Genomic DNA, 15,548 nt, shown 5'->3' with positions numbered 1-15,548 from the left:
GAATTTCGATTTTCGGTTTTTGAGTAGAATTCGCAACAGAAGATAAACAGCTGTTGGGGGCGTGCAGAGATTCAGGTCGCACTCGTTTCTGACGAGGAAAAATATCTGCAGTATAGTTGTCAAATGTTCACCGTAGCCATCCTCGTCGTCATGTACACCTGGTCTCTGGCTACAATGCATGCAAAACGAGTGCGAATGTTCTGATCTCTGGCTTGATGCTGAAAATTCATGTTTTTTTTTTTACCCTCGGCCCCCGCGAATAATTGGTGGCGGATATTTTTGAAACTGGAAGTCAATTCAGATGAGGTCGCACTCGTTTGTGGGCAAGCAACACGGGAGCTAATGCAAAACACCATGAGATTGGAGCTGTTAAATATTCTACGCTGCCCTCGAAATGGTATTAACCCATCGGAAATAGGAGTGCGAAACCTGAGCAATAGCGACTTAGACTTTCTAGTGGAGTTTCTGAAGCGCTCGCTCGTTGTAGCGTTTCCACCGCTCACTATTAGATGACCGAAGACTTGGTCAGTGAGGGTCGAGCATTCCTATCCTGGGTGGGTTTTTTGATAGCTGTCAAGCATACGATCGCCTGCGTAATCCCTGTTCCGCGTCCTCTGAGGAGACACGGAGCGGAGTGCATGGCGCAACAATAGCGTTTGTGTCAAACGATCTCGTCGCTCATGTGTACAGTCATTGTATTAGGTCATTGCACGACCAGTGAACAATGTAATGAGCATTGTTGAGCAAGACTGAAGTAGCTGGCTTGCTGCGAAACGAGTTCGAGAGCCAAGTACCTCTCATCGTCTCGACCCTAGTCATCAGTATCGGGCAAAATGCGAAATCATCGCATTTTGTCTCATACTACCGTATCAAGCTTGAGCGGCTGCATTTGATGTCAGCGGCGCCTAGAAATCCTCCTTAGGTCGTTGTGGAGGATGGTTCTGAGACCCAATCCATTGGCACCCTTACCAGCACCTTGGACTGTGAGAGAGAAAGAGGGACCGCCACACCCAGATGTACAGTACTATAAGAATACGGGAGTAGTAGAGGCTGGCCGCATAAGCCGGACCATCCGTATCTATCAGTCACCGGTGTGAGAGTTGATATCGCCGTCCGTGACCTGTAACTCAATACAGACTATCTCTGACGAATGAGCATTCATTTCACAACAATCGTTGCTCTCACATCGTTCGCCCTCTATCCCCACATCACATCCATTCTGAGGGTCTTCCGCAGTGTCCTCGCGTAAATTGAATTATAAAGCATATCAATTCCACTCCAGCAGTCTGTAGTAACTTCAGCCATGCTCGTGGACGAAAAAGCGTTCAATAGACCCACCATAGACATCTGGCTGAGTCCGCTCAGAAAGGGCCCAAAGTCGATCGTACTTGCTATTGGCGTGACTAAGGATGTCCTTCAGGTTCCCGGTGGGATCATCGATCGATGCGATGGTTGAGGATGACAGGTCAATGGAGGGGTGGCATAGGACTTGTTTGCTCGTGTCAGCAGGTGAGAAACTTCGCAAGAACTTGATTGAGCACCCACCAGCGGGAGAGACAGCCGTGATTGACACATCCCCGAGCAAGCCAAGCTCAAGACGACCCCTGATTCGGCTCCGCTTGTGTCTGCTGTGACGACTTTTCTCATCAAGCTTGACTTGCACGTGCCTGATATGCAGTCAGCGGATTGACCTCCCAAGTGTTCCCTTCAGACAGAGACTCACCCTAGAGCGAAAGGTTGCGCGCCCTGCGCGTCTTTCAGCATGCAGATTGCATCGCCCAGTCGGTAGGTTATCCCTTGGTGGTAAATCGCCTGATAAGGGGAAGGTCAGGTCGACGGTCATCGGACGCAGTCACCTGTAAAGCCAAGGCCTCTGAAGTGGGATCGAGTTGAGGTGACAGGCCCATTATGCCGTAAGTACTGGAAACTAATGTCTAACAGAGATTGTCAGCACAACCGAAGGCGATGCAAGTCACCTACGGATGCGATGATCCAAGCCTGACAGAAGAGGGAAGCCGGCGAGTCTTGAACTGCTTCGTTCCTGACATATCCGATCATTCTCTGCATGTTGGGTGATGGCACATCGAGCCTGACATGTTTGTACAAGATCGCTAAAGGCATGCAATCCCCTACGGGTATGGCTTCCGGGGCCTCCTCATCTGGACGTAAAGGTTGCACAACGTGGTGATTGCTGTTGGAATCCGAGTGCAGGTACCGAGCCGGTCTCAGAAGGCGAAGGTGTGACGGGAGCTCCAAATGCTGCAAGTCAATCAAAGAAGGGGCCGGAACAACAATGAGATCTCCATAGACTAATCGGCGTGACATGATTGAAATTGGAATGCAATGGCATGATGGGCTCGGTTCTCCCGGACATAGAGTTGATTGATTATTATTTATCACAGCATATTTAAAGAACATTCGCCATTGTTTGATTTCTTTCCCGTGATTTTTAAAAGCGATGGTCTGTTGCGGATTTATTTCTCGCGATCTTTAAATGTAATTGTTTTAAAAATGACGAGAGTCCTGGTGTTTCCCCTTCTGATTATACTCATCCCGTGAGACATCATGAGCGCCAGCAGGGATGAGGACATTGTGGCAGAGGCCGCTTCTCGCATACTCGGCAAAGCCATGGCGGTACTCCTCCACCACGACCAACTCGTGCGCCATATACACCAGTCTATCTCGGATCTCGTTCAGCCTGACCTGCAATTGATTTCACCGGAACACCATCCGGCCATCCTGCACGCGCTTGCCTTCGTTCCCCAGCACTCTTACGAGTATCGCGTCCGAGCCGGAATGGAACTGGCAAAGCTCAGGATCGACCCAGTCACCGTTCAAAATACGATCACGTCAACAAAAACCCACCTTCAAGAGGCATCGGATGAGAAGAAGCGCAGCGCGTCGTTTCGCTCCTCCATCGACACCGACTTCGACTTCGAAGCGGATCGCGTCAATCCTGTGCATTTGGACGACCTGACAGACTGCCAATCTGCGACCGTTGTCTTGCAATCACCAAAGCATTGGAGAACGACCATGCAGAGCGTTGCACCTCCAACCACGGGTCCATGTCAAACGCTACATACTTCCTCCTCCAGCAGTCCGAGCATGTCCTCCATTGCATCATCATCTACGCTTGTCGAGTCGGTCCCAACGGATCCGAAAACATTGAATGTTCCAAGGGTAGGAAAAGAAAGCTCATTACGTGCTTTAGTCTCCGCAACGAGAACAGGCCTCGAGAAAGCTTTGGTGAGTGTTCTGTCGAAAAAAGCATTTGACTGATTATTGTCTCCACTAGTTACGTCAAGTTATGGATAGCACTCGCGAGTTCATCCGGGACGCCAATCTGGGCCCTGTCAGTCAAGGGGTCCTCGGTGCGGTGGATGATGCCATTCTCATCGCTCCAAGGTACATCGCTTCAGTTCGGGCAGTACACATCGAAATCTCTAGTAGGTCCTCATGATCCAATAGGTTTTGTCTATGTCGCATTTATTGAACGGTCCTCTGACAGTTCATCGAGATTCAAAAAAGCGCGGCGGAACAAAATTTCATACCAATCCACTATCTGGCAAACCTTTCAATACCTTGATGCTGAAAGTTATCTCGTGGGAAGAGAGTTGGTCTCCGGAGGAAGTGAAAGTCTGGATCAGATCGGTATGTGGCCTTTTCGAAGAAGCAGAAAAAGTGGTGGATAGATTAGGTCGGTCGTAGAAGTGTCATCCTAGTCCCAGCGCGTGCTCAAATCGCAGACGGATACAGTACCTCACACGAGCCTCTTCTTCTTTGAAATGGGGCCCTAAGATCACGTTGTACATACATTAGAAGCTGCACATAATAATGCCACTTGCATCAGATAAATGCATATAATGCGCCTGTCGTTGGAAAGGGCACAAAGAGACCTCGGATATCTGACAACTGTGTTGTGCCAATCGTTGTATCTCTACGATATCCGAGTCATACATTGAGCAGAGCACTGCTGACTAGGACAGCTACACACCCAGTCACGGCACATCTCCAGCGGCCTTTCCAGGGGATCCCTGTCTTCGAGAGCGTTTCTGGGCCTGCAGCCTTTCAATCTGCTCATCGAGCTCAACGTCCTCCAAACGGCGTTTGGTGGTCCGAGACAATTCTTCTTGAGCTGACCGAAGCTGCTCACTGAGATCCGAATACTGGCACTGAAGTTGGTCGCGGCGTACTTTTTCCGACTTGAGCTCCAGGTTCGCGGCCTTCATGTCTCTGCTGTGTTCAGCATGGGACAGCTTCAAGAGGTCTTGCAAGGCGCTTTGCTGCGCCTGATGATGATCGATGTCGGCATACAGCCTCTCCACAACCCGTCTCCTCTCTTTGCGCGCATCTTCTAGCTGCCTCTCGGTGTGAGCCAGGTTCGTTTGTAGGCTTTCCTTCGATGTCTGCAGCGATAAGATGTCGGCGTTCGCACGTGCCAGACCTTGTTCGAGATCGGATATCACACGGTCACGAAGAATGATACGTTCACGACTTTCGGCGAGTGATCTGTCGAGTCTCAACAGGTCGTCTTTTCGCGCGTTCGCCAGGTTGAGTGCATGATGGGCTTTTCGATGATACTCTTTGTTCTCCTCGTCCTTGCGATCGCACAACGCCCTTGATTCCTTCAAGTCGTCCTCTAGTTCCTCTGTCCGGGTCCGCTCTTCCACAAGCAAGGATTCGAATTCCATCATCTGAGAAGTCATTGATGATGCTAGGCGTTGGTAGTCATGAGAACTCGAGATCGCTCTCTTTTCACCGGCGGTCCTCGCTGTTAGGGCAGACTTGAGACGGTTGAGCAAGACTTCTTGCGAACTTTGGTGGATCGCGGCGTAATGATTGTCGAGATGAAGTCTCTCGAGGGTCTTCCTGAGTCTCGCCAATTCTTCTTCTTTCGAGCGCAATTGTTGTCTGGTTGGTTCCTCGCAGAGGTCGTTGACCATCGCCAGGAGCTCTGCTTCACGTCGCTCGAGATGACGTATACGATGGGGCATAATGTCCCAATCGACCGGGTAATCGTATCTCACAAGAGGCTGTGTATGGCGTACCATGCGAGGTGAGGAGCCTGCCGCAGGTCAGTAGGCACTGATTAAATGGACGTACCTGAAGAGCTTGAGCCGCTATTCGCCGTCAAAGGAAGTTCCGGAAGCTGTCGACCAGTTAGCCAAGCACTTGTCAACGACGCTCAGCTCACCCCAGTGTCAATCCCGCCAAGCGGGCCGGCATTCTCGGTTGCATTCAGGTCGACAGAGGGTGTCGGGACGTGAGTGTCGGACGTTTGCTGCGTCTCGTTATTGGGAAAACCCATCTTTTAGGGCATCAACAGGGCATTGGGTACACGTTTGCTTACGTCTCCGGGGTCGAAGTTATCGTCTTGCCATACTTCCATGTCCATACCACCAGCACTACTGTGATCGGACTGCTGTGAATCGGCAGCGAAGTCGTCTCCCTGCATGTCATCGACTTGAGGTGCCAATCCCATTGCTTGATTTCTTCCTAGCTCAATACTCGCCTCATGAGGAGTCAGCGATGCAAACGACAGCTTGACAACATCTGGTACCCACATTGAGTTCGGCCTCCTGCTGCTGGAAAGTCTCGGGGATGACCCAAGAAAATAGAACCCGCGCCATGTCACGTAGATGAATGGTAGGGCCTACGAGGGAGTCGGAAGGGCCTTGGTTCGGTGCGTCATTTTCATCGTTCTCTGCATTATCAACGTGACGAGCTGAGTGCCGGATTCCACTTCTCTCCACCCTCGTGGTCCGCAAGAGCTTGTAGCGCCGAGAACGGGGGATCCCTTGCTGCTCCGCATCCATGTCATGTCGTAGCTCATCATCCCAGTGGATGGGACCTTCTTCATCGAAGTTGTAGGTGCGTAACGCGTCGTCTTCTTCCCATCCAAGAAGATATACATCGATTCTGCAAGAATTCCGTTGTCGCGAATAATAGCAGCTCAAACCACGCTTGCGAGAAGGATTTGCGGCTCGGCAGCTTACGCAGACGGGCAGGAGGATGCTGTCTATGCTGGCAGTCTTGCTGATGTAAATGGTATGGAAGTATGTGGTTCGGGGATTGCTGGTCTGACAGTGCAAATCATTGTGACTGGAAGCGGTGTCAGCATCTAGGGGCTCGGTGTGAGTGCGGTACTGACTACCAGCCCTGCCCTGATTTGTATCTGAACCCCAATTCGCGAAGGAAACGAGGAGGGCCAGTCGCAAACTGAGTCGGTGCAGCTAGCGAGTCTCTGAGTAACCTTGTACTCCTGCTGACGGGGTCATCTGTCACCCGACTTGGAGTTGAGCCTTGAGATGATGACGCAGCCCTTGAGCCTGACCGTGACGATGTGTCGTTGTTGGGATTTTGACCCTCATTACCGTCGTGCTTCACTGGATCGTCATCCTCTGCACCCTGCTCCCTCTGCTCCCTCCGGACCTCGTTAATGAACGAGTCGTCCTCAGTTCTGTCCGGGCTGTCATCGTAATCGCTGGATGGCATGCTGCAATGTATGGCATGTGACGTACGGCGTTGGAAGACAAACAACGCGAGATGACTCAGGGTGGAAAAGAGGCGTGGGAATAAACGACACGTGCTAAGATTTACGTAACTTGCGGCGCGATGTTTACGTATGTCGTCTTTTCTTATGCGTTTAGGCGCTCGGAGATCCCTGACTCACCCGCTTGATATGCATGAGATCGGTGAATGGTCCCGAGATAAGCTATACATTCTAAACTCAGTCAGAATCGTCTTAACCTTGCGGTCGAAGCATCCATTGACCCTCTACGAGGGTCCGCTCCGCTCTCTTATAGCGAGATATGCGCTGGGACTGGCCCCCTTTCGAAGTCGTCTCTCTGTGCGTCTAGCTGCCCGAGACGTGGCTGCATGAAGTCTCTGAGTTCAGCCGTCCATGTGGTAGGTCATATGTCTTGGCGAGGCCGGTCTTCTCGACGGTTGCTTTGACCAGAAGTCGCACAATAATGTCCAGAAGTTTGGAGATCAGAGATAGACCGTCCAGGTGTGCGAGGACGATCACTGCTCAGCAGGTTTCAGCTAATCACATTGTCGTATCATTGTATGCCCCTGCTGACGCCTAAACAGCTGTATTTTGCAATTGATAGAAGCAAATGTTTTTAGCAAGTGGCGCCGATCTCGTTCCTCCCCCGTCATGTCGAGTTTTGTTGTGCCATTGGCGCACGTCTTTGTGTAGTCGATGTATTTCCCCCTGACCTGTCTCCCGGTGGAGTGTTTCTCATCCCTGCACACCTCTCTACCCATTATATTCTCACCTCCACTGTCCGTTACGAGTGAATTGAGCCGAGATTTTCCTCCAACCTGCACCATCTGCTTCATCGTCTGCAACGAATGCTTGAAGAATGAGAATCCACCACGATCTGAATCGCGGAGCATGTAGTTGGACCCTTTGGTACGCCATCTGCGACGTTCAGAACGAGATTACTGTCAACCTACTTGCTGGTAGTCGACCCATACTGTATCGGTCAAGCAATCCCTTAGGTCGGCCATCGGGCTCTGTGTATGAGCATGAACATTTTATCACAGTAAATGCATGCACCCAGATGTCACTTCTGCGATATGGCTGCGGGATCAAGCCAGTGTGTAGATGCAAAATTAGGGGAAAGCGGGTGGGACGGGGGTATTTCGTTGCAAGTGTACAATTGAGTATAATACAGTCCAAGAGGGCCACTCTTCTTGAGAGCTGCTCTCTCCCTGCTCAAAGCTAATCACAATATTCTCCAAGGATTGTCCGTTTCTTGGCACAGCCTACCGGGACTCGTTCAACACACGCATCGGCTAAGTGGAATCGCTCTAGACTGAGAATTGTTCAGCCGGTTAAACTTCCAGTTCATCTTGGAATGAAACTTCCAGTTCATCTTGGAATGCAACTAAACGCGCTTGTGGCGGTCAACGGAGCTGATGATCATATATTTCGCCCACTCTCTTCAGGCATCGGGGAAAATGTGGCTAGCTCTACACTCATTCAGTCGCCTGAGACCGTGAAATGTAACATGCCGTGTCTCCGCTTGGCTCTCTGATGGCGAATGTGTGAGTGGACAACTCCTTCGCGGTCTCTCGAGAACGTGATGTAGAATTGAACCGCTCCAACAGCTCTCTCTCACTACAACCATCTTATGATGTATATGGAGAAGGATACAACCCGGCCTCCTAAGAAGTGGTGCGAGCCATCCCGATGAGGAGACTCAGTGCGAAGTCTTCGCAGCCCTGAGACTGTATAGTGATCTGCCGCAACTCATGAGCTCTGTGCAGTAGTAGCTCAAGCTTTGATATATGCCCCGTGATCTATCTAAGAGCCCCGACTCCAGTCCCCGTCTCTTCCGCATGTAGATCTTCTGCTCTGTATTGGGATTGACCTGAGGGGGCATTACATCCATTCACAAGGTCATATCCGGAAATTTGCAGATATCTGCTACGGAGGACATGAAATCGCCTTGACTCTGTAGATTCCGTAACTCGAACAATGCCAGGTCGTAATCAATGCCGATTGTTATAGGCGTATGTTCATATTTCTCCACAAGTCATCTCCGTTTCCTTCCTGGTGCCATGATTTCCGCTCAACCTTGATGTCGAAGTGTCTTTGGGCGTCTGTCGTATCGAGGTCTTTCGTCAACATCCTTGCGTTTTCTCACATGCATACCATCGCCCGGCCGGATGCCATTGGTCTCGTCTTCTATTGACGGGCCAAACCCACGTCACCTGGTGTCTGAAAGTGACCGCGATGCGCTCAGAATTCCCTTGACTAGAGGGACATCTGGAGTTGACTGAATAGCACGTGGTTTTCCTGCGTTAGTCTTTAAAAATCACGTCATCAATTTTAGCCGATATTTACTTGTTCCGTCATTTTTAATTCCCCCGTCATTTCTTAACTGATCTCGTTCCCATTATCTTCTCACCTCATCGTTGTTTCTGCCCATGAGTAGATATAGAGAGCGCTTTTCTTATGAGTTCCTCTCCCTCGTCCATCTCTCTCATAGACGACCCATCCGTACAATGGCCTATACCTATCGGCACACCATATATGGAGCGCCTCGTAGATCTCATCTGTACTGCTCTCCAATCGATCACGCCTCGTCAACCACTGACCCAGGTTGAACGTCTAGCCGTTAGTTACTCTCCTCCTCATCGGCTCTGGCTGACACGATCTGATTCAGGTGCGCATAAAGATCGAACGAGACCGATCCACTAGATGGCGTGACAAAGAGACCATTGCAGCCATCTGTCAGGTGCCATTGCACCATGGAATACAGGCGAAACTCAAACAGGCCTTCCAACGTGAGGACCGTCGATCCTATTACGGGCCGCCCGTACGCTGACAGTCCTCCAGATCGTCGTCGCCGTCGTGGCTCTTCCTCATCATCCGCATCGACCGACTCTAGTTCTGCTGCCCCAGAGCCTCAACCTTCCCCTACCGCCCCAGCTTCCCATGAAACGGCCCCTATCGCTATCGAGCTATTGGACGACCCGTTCAAGGTGTTTGATGTCGCTGTCTCTCAAGATCGCATCCCTTTGCAGACTGCTCTCTCCTTGCCCCTTCACACCGCATACGACTTCGATAACCTCTTCGGAGCTACCATCCCATCTTCGTCCACCGACCTGACTCAACCCTCCTACTCGACCATACATCAATCATTGCCCATACACTCAAGTCTCGGCCCTTCGACCACTGATACCTCCAACTCGTCAATCACCGGCTTGGACAGCTTTTGGACAGCCGTATTTGAGCAGCCAATGCAGGATCCCAATGAACAGCCGGCCGATCACTTAGTGGACCATGGCTCGTCCACCATTGATGAGCAAGCCTTTACAAGATCTGGACGGGGATCGGATGCAGTAGCCTCTAACTCTCAATTGCAAGACCTGCTGTCCAGCTGGAACGCACATCAGCAATCCACCTCGCTATCAGACGACCATACCATGAGGTCGATCCACCACAATACCCCTCATTCTCCATCTGCACTTCGCACTAGCCTTCAGATCGCCGCTGTCCATCCCGCCGATATCATGACCCCTCCTGTACAAGTCGCTCCTCGACTCGATCCTCCACCCATACCAACGAGTAGCTTTGAGCGTGGCACAGGTGCTATTGATGCCACACCAGGCGCTTGGGAACCAGGTCATCGGACAGACGAGGAAGAGGACGAGCCGCCCAAGAAGCGTGGGCGCCCTGTGGGATGGAGGAAAGATCGAGGTGGTGAAGACCCAGTGAGTCCATCGCACGTATCTCTGAGGTTCGAGGCGCTGATAGCCACTGCTCCAGCGCGATATCAAGCGCAAGACTGCCAGGGACTATCGGACACACATTCAGGCCAGCACTGAACCGGTGAGTCTGTACGACCCTGCACCCGAGCTGCACTAACTCGATGTTCAGCTCGCATCTCTCATCCTTGCATTCGCTCGAGCCCGTTCCACTCTCCAGCTTGACGCTTCGGTGCCTGCCCAAGCGGAGCTCTTGAGTCAGATTGACGAGTGTCGAGCGTATTACGCGACACGTGAGTTCTTTCATAATCCAAAGTGCCCGCTCAACGCTACGGTAGGCTGGCCAAAAGGCGTGACTAAGGAAGCATCACCGGACGTTCGATCGATGTCGACGGTGCGCGGTCTAGAAAAGGTGTACAAGTCTTTGTGTGATGGCTGTGGGGGCCCATTGGAAAGATCAAAGCCTCCTCATTCGGACGAGGCACTATCGACGCCTGAGGGTTCATCTCTCTAGCATAGGTGCTCCTCACCCTCAGAACGACGGGTCTTCCGGGGGCGAGCCAGCTCTTGGATCAGCCTATGTTCAGTATGGGGGCAGGGTTCAGATTCTCGATCTGGAGAGGTTCAGACTTTGAGATTCCACCGTCTCTTGGGTAGAGCATGACTTTGTACTGTAGATATTCTTCCACCGGCGTATGCTCATGAACAACGCCGAAGATCATGAGAGAGAGCTTTGAGCTCTATAGCTCATGTTTTTGGGTGGATGATAAGGCCACGTTGTTGCGATGGATGTCACCGCTCAGCCCGTCGGATACCGCTTACGTTTGGCAAGCTACAACCAAGAAAGAATGTCCGTCTGAGCATATCCGACCCGACCATTTGTGAACGGGGCATTGAACACCTTGTGGAGTCTATCTGTCACGCCTGGTGGACTCTATCTGTCACGCAAATTCACATAATCTAGTTGACTCCTGAGCTGAAACGGAATCTCTGTTTGTTATGCATGTCAAGTCAGTCTTCGGTTCACGATACAATACCCTTCATTTGAAGCTGAGAGTGTAGCGTGGCTGAGTGGCTTCCCCGGGTGTCACACTGTTTTGCAAAAAATATAAAATTTGCAAAATTTGCAAAATTTGCAAAATTAGTAGTAAGAGCAAATTTAAAACATAAGGGGGTTAATCTCTTTTGGTTGGGTGACGACGGCTTACTATGTGGTACAACTGTTTCGTTACAAACTCACAGTGGCGTGCTTGTTTTCTTTTCCCCGAGTAGTGTCGTGCTTGGCCGGTCAAAATGGGCTTTGGAGTACAACTTGAACCCAATCGGAAAGGACTTTCATATTCTGCTCGGCCCAGCCAATTGAACAGAAGGTGCCCGCTTTGACCTGCATGCGTGGTCTCGTGTCGAGCTCCTCATCTAGCACTGATTGGGCATAACTGACCGCCGCAGTCTCGGAACGATTGCCAGTCAACAGTTCCGATCATCGTCCATTGTATAGGCTGCTTGATGTGCATTCACTGAATATGATCGGTGTCATTCGCTAATGACACTTACAATGGCAAATCTCACTGTATTTCGGATCAGGCAGAACTAGGGTCAGTTCGCACCGCTAGCCCCTTCATGCCTCTTCGCTGCAAACCGTCGCGCCCGCCCGCCCTTACATTCAATCCACTGCACCTCATTACATCTCCTTCTACTGAAGCGTAGCCCATTGCACCCTCACGTACTGCATCGTGATTCGATGCACTACACTTCTGGCTCACAGTGAACGCGATAGCGCATTTAAATGAATCGGCGGGTCCTTCATAAAGCGGCTGATGCCAATGAACTAGCAGACCAGCATCGCATTCCATTGTAATTTACCGTCATCCGAGCATTTCATTGAGCTGCATGAATTGCGATACCCTTGTGCATTCTATCGCTTTCCTGCAGTGCATCGCAACCGATCGTACTTCATCGCATTTCATTGCACATTGTTGCATCCTATCGCAGTAGGCCACACAACATCGCACTTCATCGTGCTACATCACACTACATCACGATCCCCTGCCCTCCACTGCACTCCACTGCACTCCACTGCACTCCACTGCACTCCACTGCACTCCACTGCACTCCACTGCACTCCACTGCACTCCACTGCACTCCACTGCACTCCATTGCACTCCACTGCACTCCATTGCACTCGATTGCACTCGCCTGCACTCGGTTGCACTCGATCGCACTCCATTGCATTCCATTGCACTACACTACACTGAACAACACTTCATTGCGAGGTTTTGTATCTATTTGCACTCACTTGCATCACATTGTATTCCGTTGCACTTGATTGTACTCCCTTGCATTTCGTTGCAATTTGTTGCAGCTCAAGTGAATTTCCGTGTTCATTCGAAATGCATCCGATTGCCCAATATTGCACTCCGATTGCACAAAATTGCACACCGAATGCACAAGATTGCACAAGATTGCATCCGGATGGCACTGCATTGCATTTCATTGGTCTTGATTACCATCACATTTTTGTGCTCGACCAGGTTTAAGTCAGCATTCTGCAGTTGAGAAATTGTACAATGATTTGGGATAGAGTAGGGAGTCAGTATTATTGATGGAATCCGGGAAATGATGCATTGCTGATAATTCGGATTCACTATGGGGGGCCGATATATGCGTTCCTTTCTGAAGCGATCTTGTGAGAGTGATCGACCAAAGATTTATCGCACACAAATGAGATTATTCTCATTTCCACAATGACAACGAAATGAAGCCCTCCGCTCTCACAAACCAATATAATGCGATTTCATACAAAAGGCCGGACGAAATATATGGATGGTTTCTCAGCGTGGGGGAAAAGCGATGATCAACAGAATGAGACACCGAAGCATCATCGATGGCTGGGATGAGTGGTGAGTGATAGCTGTTCAATAAGCAAGAAATTGGTAAACGAAGTCGCTGGGCTGTCATGAGAAATCGTGTTGTCGATGCGACTGCTTACGTCGATCGTTTCGTGTCATGCGCACGCAATACGCAACTTGCAGAATGCCCCAAAATTTGATATATCATTTGTCGATATCTCCGTACTCATACTTGAAATAACCAGAATGCACAGTATGAAGCAGAACATTTTCAGTGACTACGAAGTTTGACCTATGTTGAGTGCATAATCTCACAAAAAAACAAAGTAAATTGTCGAGGACCAAGAATCTAAGCATTGCATGACAGCAGCTGGAAACGTCCTGCAAGAATTTCAGGCGATCACATATTCGATATTGTCGGAATTGTCAGTATTTGCGCTTCTATCTCGCCATTAAATCATTTTTCCCACTACTTTCTTTATTATCCTTCTATTCTTCTATATGCCACTCGGTCTTTATTCAGCATCCAGCGCTCAAATTCGACAAATATGTTTGCCTGTCCTCCATATTCACCAGCAGGTCAGTCATGAACAATCTAGCAGGATTGTCCAGTCCGGCGGGGAAGACTTGAATCGTGGTGCACTTCTCCCTACGCTCTCAGTTCAAGACACTATCGCTGATGCGCAGGATCACCCAGAGAGCTTGCAAGATGATATGCGCTCAACGAAAACAGTACTCTACATAATTCATCACGGGAGGCGGACCATTAGTGTGCATAATCTCCCCACGAGGTCAATAATGTAGTGTCATGTGGATCGATCATTACTGAGGGCAATTCATGATGATTTTCGCAGTATTCGCAAGTTTAATTTCTTTGGTATTCAGTGTGCTCTCCTTCAGGCGCCGAAAAAACGATATCCACACATGGAGACAATATGTACGCATACGGGCTGGCTGCTGGGTAGAAAGAAGCTATCGACCTCCTCGTTGTGCGAGACTTCAGGAAACTGTCTCTCTTCGGATGAAACCCAAAAGCTGATGCTCCTCCACCATCAGAAGACACCGTGCATTCCTCAAGTGCTCTTACACTTAGGCTCTGGTCATGCCAGACGTGCTAAAAAGGAAGTTCATGGCAGATAATCATCAGAGATTAATACACTGGACACCAGAGAGATTTGAGATTGACAACAGCAACTCCGGTGGAGAGCGCTTAAGTTATATGTCAGCTGAGACATGACTATTTCTTTTTCTGAAACCAAGACGGAGGAGCGAAACTGACTTTTGAAACCGTCAGCCATGATGCCGAGTGATAGCAAGATACAGCCCGTGTTCTGAACTGACACACCTATATGCTCAACATCGTGCCAACAAGCCGATGCTATAAATCCCTTGCACTCACATGCATCACTATGTACCAACATGCGTGTACAAGTATTGACGAGATCCCTCAGAACCGCGTCAATGATCACACGGTATGTACGGACCTTAAATCAGTCTTGTACAATCTTAGCTAACAAGGTGCTTTTCTGTGGTTCTCGGATCACCTGAAGTGATATTAATGTAAGTACAGCTTCACAACGACGAGATGGGAGATGACACAGCGATGCCGCGCGATCGGGACACTGGTGTGGGATCAAAGAATGCGATATACTTAAAGGTCAACAGGCTCAAAACTGCGACGCGCTCATTGACAAACGAATGCTGCACGAGGAAATACAACCAATACGAATTTAATAGGAAGTAAAGCTGATTACGTCAACTTGCCGCCTCTGAACGTTATGCTACAACGAGAGTACAGAGATAGGACTGCACGGCTCACAGCTGGTCTAAGATTCAACCCACATGTTTGATAGATGCACCACGACACGAAGATCTTCCCATGGCAACTCTTTGGTAACAAGTGTTATGGCCAAACTAGAGCGAACAGTTCGTTGACTCTCGTAAAGATAGTATACCAGGTCTCCCCGAGAACGAGATTGCACCTAGCCCAAGGAGATTGCAAAACAAGCACCTTGAACATCGATCTTGCAGGATAGGCGATCTCAGAGAAGGGTGTCCACAGCCGGATCAGCTCACAATCACTGATCTCAAAGCAGTCTCTTCAGGATACAGAATCTTATTTCAATGCTGTCGTTCTTACGGCAGGCCATAGCCAGAACTACTAAGACGCGCCGGACATCGGCTGAACTCAGCAGGAGAAACTGGTGACCGTTACGGTCGATGACCACACTTCATCATTTGCAGCTCGGCGAAACCATGCTTAGCGGGCCCATGCTTGGCGAACCCATGCTGTTTTTGCAAAAACGAAGAGAATTAATTTGCAAATTTCCGTAACCCCAACTAACCTCAAAACAATTCTTGCAAAATTTTGCAAAAGTCGATTGGTTTTTCGCGAGATTTTGCAAATGGTCGGCAAACCCCGAGCATCTACCAAGGATGCGGAAAATTGTTGACTCTTTGCTTGAAGGCAGA

General features: G+C 49.8%; 4 protein-coding genes across 4 annotated transcripts; 2 read left to right on the top strand and 2 right to left on the bottom strand.

The window, feature by feature from the left end:
- Positions 1-1,740: 1,740 nt before the first annotated feature.
- Positions 1,741-2,361, bottom strand: BD324DRAFT_288756 (hypothetical protein). Its single transcript, XM_022012389.1, has 2 exons — positions 1,981-2,361; positions 1,741-1,934 (listed from the first exon to the last, which is right to left on the bottom strand). Exons 1-2 carry the CDS (start codon positions 2,323-2,325, stop codon positions 1,791-1,793), a joined length of 489 nt encoding a protein of 162 aa, XP_021867646.1. The 5' UTR covers positions 2,326-2,361; the 3' UTR covers positions 1,741-1,790.
- Positions 2,362-2,562: 201 nt separating this feature from the next.
- BD324DRAFT_684362 (hypothetical protein) lies at positions 2,563-3,835 on the top strand (the record flags this gene model as incomplete). The annotated part of the gene is made up of 3 exons (XM_022019216.1): positions 2,563-3,246; positions 3,296-3,446; positions 3,509-3,835. The coding sequence occupies 3 exons, from the start codon at positions 2,566-2,568 to the stop codon at positions 3,706-3,708; spliced, it is 1,032 nt and encodes a 343-aa protein (XP_021867645.1). The 3' UTR covers positions 3,709-3,835.
- Positions 3,836-3,853: 18 nt separating this feature from the next.
- On the bottom strand, positions 3,854-5,983 carry BD324DRAFT_288693 (hypothetical protein). Its single transcript, XM_022012388.1, has 5 exons — positions 5,565-5,983; positions 5,351-5,512; positions 5,195-5,308; positions 5,104-5,149; positions 3,854-5,065 (listed from the first exon to the last, which is right to left on the bottom strand). Exons 1-5 carry the CDS (start codon positions 5,814-5,816, stop codon positions 3,999-4,001), a joined length of 1,641 nt encoding a protein of 546 aa, XP_021867644.1. The 5' UTR covers positions 5,817-5,983; the 3' UTR covers positions 3,854-3,998.
- Positions 5,984-8,927: 2,944 nt separating this feature from the next.
- BD324DRAFT_288665 (hypothetical protein) lies at positions 8,928-10,866 on the top strand. The gene is made up of 5 exons (XM_022012387.1): positions 8,928-9,133; positions 9,183-9,303; positions 9,356-10,233; positions 10,289-10,351; positions 10,400-10,866. Exons 1-5 carry the CDS (start codon positions 8,972-8,974, stop codon positions 10,739-10,741), a joined length of 1,566 nt encoding a protein of 521 aa, XP_021867643.1. The 5' UTR covers positions 8,928-8,971; the 3' UTR covers positions 10,742-10,866.
- The last annotated feature ends 4,682 nt before the right edge of the window (positions 10,867-15,548 follow it).

Source organism: Kockovaella imperatae (assembly GCF_002102565.1).
Source record: "Kockovaella imperatae strain NRRL Y-17943 chromosome Unknown BD324scaffold_28, whole genome shotgun sequence".
In the NCBI taxonomy this organism is placed as follows: Eukaryota; Fungi; Basidiomycota; class Tremellomycetes; order Tremellales; family Cuniculitremaceae; genus Kockovaella; species Kockovaella imperatae.
The sequence above is the reverse complement of the archived record's forward strand: the minus strand, read 5'-3'. Positions and strand labels throughout refer to the sequence as shown.